We start from the raw sequence: 5,888 nt of genomic DNA on the forward strand, positions 1-5,888 counted from the left end.
TTTTTCATTTTTAAACTAATTAATAACTTATTTTTAAATATATTATTCAAAACTAAGAATTATACATATACTATGATTCAATTAAATATTTATATTATTCGTTTTTATGATTAAAATACCGTTTTTGTATTTTTAAATTGAGAAATTGCTTATATTATATTATATTATATTAATTAAAATATAATATTTTTTAAATTAAAAACAAAACAAAAAATTACAAAAAGGAATGTGTATCATTTTATATAGAACAATGTAATATCAAATCACATCAACTTTTCATGCGAATGGATTTTAATAAATACATTTTATAAGATAGTTATAATCATAGTATTGATTGTAAAAATATTTTAATTTTATATCCTAATATTTTCAGCACTCAAATATTTTTTAACAATATTATAAAGAGTCAAATCTTATGAAACAATGTATAAAAAATAAAGAAATAGATTATTATTCGTTATTATGTTGCACCAGTCCAAGAAAATTATAATACACTAATGCTAATGCATTATTTTAAAATCAGTATGTTAATATCAGAAATATAGCACGACCTATAAAAAAAAATAATAATAAACGCAATTTTAATAATCTACTCAATTATCAATTAAATGAATATAAAATTATATATATGTATGCTTCAAAAATGCAGAGCACAATGAAGAACTTGTTTACATTATATGCACCGCTATAATAAAAATTCGAATTCTGAAATGTAAAAATATGTAGAATAATGTAGAATAATATTAGAACACACTTTCACAATTATGAAACAAAAAAAAAAAATTTCACAAATTTTTTTAAATATGTCTTTTTTCTTGCACCAAAATTTTTATTTTAGGTCAATGACGACCTTTCTTCGAACGTTTCCGTTTCTTTTTTTTTGAAACAAGAATAGTATTTGCACTTATTTTAGGTGCAGCACCTTCAGTGGCACTTGTAGATATAATTGTTTCATTTCTTTCTTGTAAAGTAGTCATAGTAGGAGGCTGTATAGTAATTTCTTCGCTTTCGCTTTCAGCATCACTTGCTCCTGTACCGGTAATACTTTCTATTTCATCTTCTGCATTACTTAATTCCAATGATATAATCTTTTCTCGTAGAGTTTCAACCTAATTACATAAATATATACATTTCACAAATGTTATAGTAGAATAAATAAATTTTTGCATTGATACGTTATTTATTAATTATTAATCAAATTATGAAAAATATACAATGCATAAATAAATATGTTATATGATAGAAACGAATTAAATATTATATTTTTACATTAGTAATAATTATATAATAATAATACCACCAAAAAGGAAAATACCTTTATACATGCCTAAATAAGTAATGGATAAGAAAAATCAATAGTAGCATTACCAATAATATGAGAAGAGTTTGTTAGTGATCAGTGGAAATAAAATCGATTGCTCAAGGTGGTGCAGGTTGTACTTCCATGGTCAGTGTTGGATTCTTGGAACAACAAACACAACCATTGAACTAGTGTTTCCACTAGATTTTGTGCGTTAAAGCAAAATAATTTTAAGAATAACATGCATGCATACATAGATAGATACACGCGCATTCATACAGAATTATTTTAAATTTATAACAAATATAATAAATTATAAATATATACATATCATATAAATAAATAAAATATAATATCAACCATATGTGTAGCTATATTATAAAAAATAAAATTTTATTTTTCTTTATTTAAATTTTAAATTAATTAATTTTTTTTAATTGTAATTCTAATTAATTAAAATATTAAAGTATTATAAAAGATCATGAGATTGTACAATTAAAGAATTTTTAATTTTTCTTTAAATCTTATTAGTTCTATTATACTATTATTTGTAAATATAAATAGTTTAAAAATTAAACTCCATTCAAAACACATCTTTAATTCATGATGTGAATAAATAATATATTTGGTGCTTAAATTTTGTGCAAACTCTAGAATTTATAATACCTGTCGTTCAATCAGTTTCTCGACGTATTCGACTGTTCGCACACGTCGTTCACCCGTCACCTCATCCACGTATTCCTCAGTACGTCGAGTGACCTTCTCGTCCACTACTTTCTCAGATTCGCGTATCTCTTTAGGGGGACCCACTTTGCTACGTACAGCAAGTTTGGGAAAATCTGCACTAGACGGCCGTAACGTAGTGAACTATGATAGTAAGACAGACAAAGAAGGTACCACTGTAGTTAACATAACATTGTAAATATACGAACACTAAGTTAGAACTACAGGTAAGCAAAGAAATAATTAGTAATATAATAACAAAATGCTGGTTAATTTGTTTTAAACACATTGTTAGATTTTTTATTATTTTAGTTTCCTGATAATATAATTAGATTAAAGGAACAATACAAACTGCTTACATCAGTTGTCTTTTCCGATTCAGAAAGAGGAGTAATAGGAATATCTGTAGAATCTTGCATTGAACTCGTTTTATTCGTATCCATCATTTCACTCATTTTTTTAATTACTATCTGTGCTTGAAGAGCATCCTGAATATAAACATTTAATGTTAATGTAAATATAAATACTATTTCGTATTTGAATTTTTAAATGTAAAAAAAAGCATTAAAATAATTACTTGTTCCAGAGATTTCAAACGTGCTTGTCTCCATGCCGCACGTTTTTCTGCTCTTAATGCTCTCTGTTCGGCAGGACTTAAATGACTTTCTTCATCTTCATCCGAAATTATACCCTACGCAATAAAAAATTATATAAATATATTATTAAAAATTATATTATTAAAAAATATAAATATTATATTCATATTCTGATGAACCATTTTAAATCATGATATCATTTAAAGAGATTATTAAAATTTCAAAAAAATTATTTCATCTAGAACAATATAAAATATATATAATATATTGAAACATTTGAATGATTAAGAATATTTAATAAAAATAATACCTCCTGTATTAGTCTTTCTTTCAAGCGGCGTTCTGCTTTTGCTGTCCTTACACTGCTTGGAAGATTTTGCAGAAGAGGGATCGAAGTTCGCGAACTCAGTCGGCTACTGCAAGGTAACGAGCATGCACACTGACAAATCATATACATGTGCTACAATTTTAATATTTATTCATTGAAAGAAGAAATATACAAAAGCAACGTTCAGTACAAAGACAAAAATAATATTATATGACTTATATACAAACGATAACAATACAAAAAAAATGACTACACCACACAACAACTGTAAACTTATGAATAATATAATTAGGATATCGGTGCTAAGAGATTCCAAAAATAATTATTTTTATATTATCATTTGAGTGATAATAATAATTTCAGAAGAATATAAGTAAAAACGAAAATGTTAACATTAAATAAATATATAATAATTATTCTTTAGAATCTTTAAAGTATGTTTGCAATGCATGTAAAGAAAATATATTAAAGCATGAAGTTTTTGTTTGTAAAAGCTATATATATATATATATTTATATAATATATATGTATATATACATATAATATTATATATATATTTTTTCCGATGTACATAATCTTTATAAATTTATAATTTTGTCTTATCAAAGAATAGAATATGTAATTTTATTGTGCAATAAATGCCTGTGCAAGCACAACCACAACCTCAATTGCAAAATACAATGTGAATGTGGATTCGTAAGCCTATATACAAATTTACGTTATTTTATAAAAAAAAGCAATCGCTAATAAAATTATTTATACGGTAATTATAGTAAGCATGCACACTTTATAATAATATAATAAAACTACGATAAAAAGCATTTAATATAAATTATATATACATGTAAAATTTATCGCAAATGTAAAAATAATAATATTCACAATGTCCATTCATTTTATATAAAATTTCCGAAACATCGAAAATTTTTTCATCATAACATTATTTTTAACTACTATAAAAATATAACACATAAAAAATATTTTGTGTTATTTTTTAAGTTATCAATTAATACTTGTAAAAAATTTATTAATTATATAAACAACAATTATTTTTCATTTGAAAAACAATTATCTTATATAATACGCGTATAGTAGACAAACATGTTTATTGTTTACAACTAAAAAATGATTATATATTTTTATATACAAAACATGTATGTACTACAGTGAGAAATACCATAATACTCATTCCTTTTGCAATAGATAATCTATTAAGATTTAATATATTACTACAATGTTTTTTGTGGGCAGTGTTTACGTTTATTGAAATAAAATTATATATTATTAATATAAAATCAAAAAAATTAAAAGAATATTATATTACAACTATTATATTCTCATTAATGCATTGTTTATGCAATTTTTTAATAGAGAGTAATTCTTTTTCATTTTTCTTCATTGCAATATACAAACATGAAAAAGTGAAAACAAAAGAAAAAATAATAAAATAAAAAAGTTTGAATAATCACACGTTCAAATGCATAGAATGAGTACGAGTAGCTTACTTAGGTCGCCGATTATCCTGATCTTCTAATGTTTCTTCTAAATCTTCCAAACCTTCATTTTCATCAAGTTGTGCCCACGATTTTAATTCATCTCGCGTTAAAGTAGCAATCTTCTTTTCTGAATACATATAATGATAATTAATAATTAAACAAATTAAAAATTTAATAAACATAATTGACAAGTACTATACCTTCTTCCTGTTTCATTTTCTCAACTTCATCCTGACTTAGAAAACTGAATACTTTTTCTAGAAAAATGTAAAAAAGTAATATATTTCATCATTTAAAATATTATTGTTTATATAAATATTTTAAATACTATTTACCTGGTTTAGGGGAAGGTTTTAAATGTTCCTCCATGGCACTTTCAAATAATTTTTTTTTATCACTAACTGACATCTTTACTAGAGGTGGTGTTGGTGATGTTGTTGGAGAAAGCTATATTGTAAAACATTATATTAATCTTTTATAAAAATAATTTATATATATAAAAATATAAATTATAATATATATTTTTTAATAATTTAATTTCTATTATATATATTTTTGAATTCATAGAATGCACATTAATTTATATTTAAATAATACAAAATAATTTTTATTACTGTATATGTATGTTACTATATATTATTATAATTATGAAATTTTATGAATTAAACGCACCAACATTCTTAATAAAGAATAAGAAGGGAAAATAGTGCATTAGTGCTATTTAAACATGCTTTTCAAAACCCACCTCAACCTGACTATTCCCATCAACAGAGCGTGCGTTCTGTCGTTTACCAAAAGAAACTGAAGTACCATAATCTTCTATAGATTTAGGAGCAGTTAAAGGTGTAGGAGGAAGTTTGAAACGAGAATGAGTAGCTTGGGTAGGATTTTGATAGATTTTCTTATAAGAAATAGTTTGAGGATCGAAAGTAAATTTACTATCATGCAAAGATGATGGATCTTCTTTCGCCGAAATGGAATAATTAATTGGTTGTTCTTTAGAAATGGGAGGAAGATCAGCAAATGTAATACTACGTTTTGGTATGGAACTTTTTTTCTTTGGAGAGGGCAAGCTTTGGACAGCAGTAGTGTGATCGAAATTCATCGATGGAGTTAAAGTAGAGACCGGAGACTTGGGCGATGGATTGTCCACTGATGTTCCAGTTCTCTCTTTCCTCAGTGACTGAGTAAATAACATGAAGAATTATATATTAGTAAAATTAATGCAATTTTCTAATTGAAACATAAATTGGAGTAAAAATATCAATAGATATTATATAAATCTAATTAACTACAATTAACAAACTAATTTTTTAAAAATTATTCAAGTAATAAAAATTTATAATTTCTATAATATCAAACGAAAAACATTCTCCTTCTTTTATTTTAAATTTATTTTTTATAAAACTTGTAATTATATTTCAAAAACAGATTTATTTTCAATA

The 5,888-nt window shown here is 24.1% G+C and overlaps 1 protein-coding gene across 14 annotated transcripts in view; it reads right to left on the minus strand.

Moving 5' to 3' along the window:
• Positions 1-583: 583 nt before the first annotated feature.
• The window catches only part of LOC102679359 (protein lap4), a 48,789-nt gene continuing 43,484 nt past the window's right edge, over positions 584-5,888 (minus strand). For 6 of the 14 annotated variants that reach the window (XM_006612125.2, XM_006612132.2, XM_006612124.2 and 3 more), the window contains 9 exons: positions 5,189-5,626; positions 4,779-4,890; positions 4,644-4,700; positions 4,453-4,570; positions 2,930-3,035; positions 2,601-2,714; positions 2,383-2,511; positions 1,967-2,167; positions 584-1,109 (listed from right to left, as the gene is read on the minus strand). In XM_006612125.2, coding sequence (XP_006612188.1) covers positions 840-1,109; positions 1,967-2,167; positions 2,383-2,511; positions 2,601-2,714; positions 2,930-3,035; positions 4,453-4,570; positions 4,644-4,700; positions 4,779-4,890; positions 5,189-5,626 — 1,545 coding nt within the window. In that variant the 3' untranslated portion in view covers positions 584-839. Of the gene's footprint in view, positions 1,110-1,368; positions 1,462-1,966; positions 2,168-2,382; positions 2,512-2,600; positions 2,715-2,929; positions 3,059-4,452; positions 4,571-4,643; positions 4,701-4,778; positions 4,891-5,188; positions 5,627-5,888 lie in introns of those variants that run through there. The other 8 variants (XM_006612129.2, XM_031508797.1, XM_006612135.2 and 5 more) reach the window with 6 other exon arrangements.

Source organism: Apis dorsata, unplaced genomic scaffold, assembly GCF_000469605.1.
Source record: "Apis dorsata unplaced genomic scaffold, Apis dorsata 1.3 scaffold_99, whole genome shotgun sequence".
NCBI lineage: Eukaryota > Metazoa > Arthropoda > Insecta > Hymenoptera > Apidae > Apis > Apis dorsata.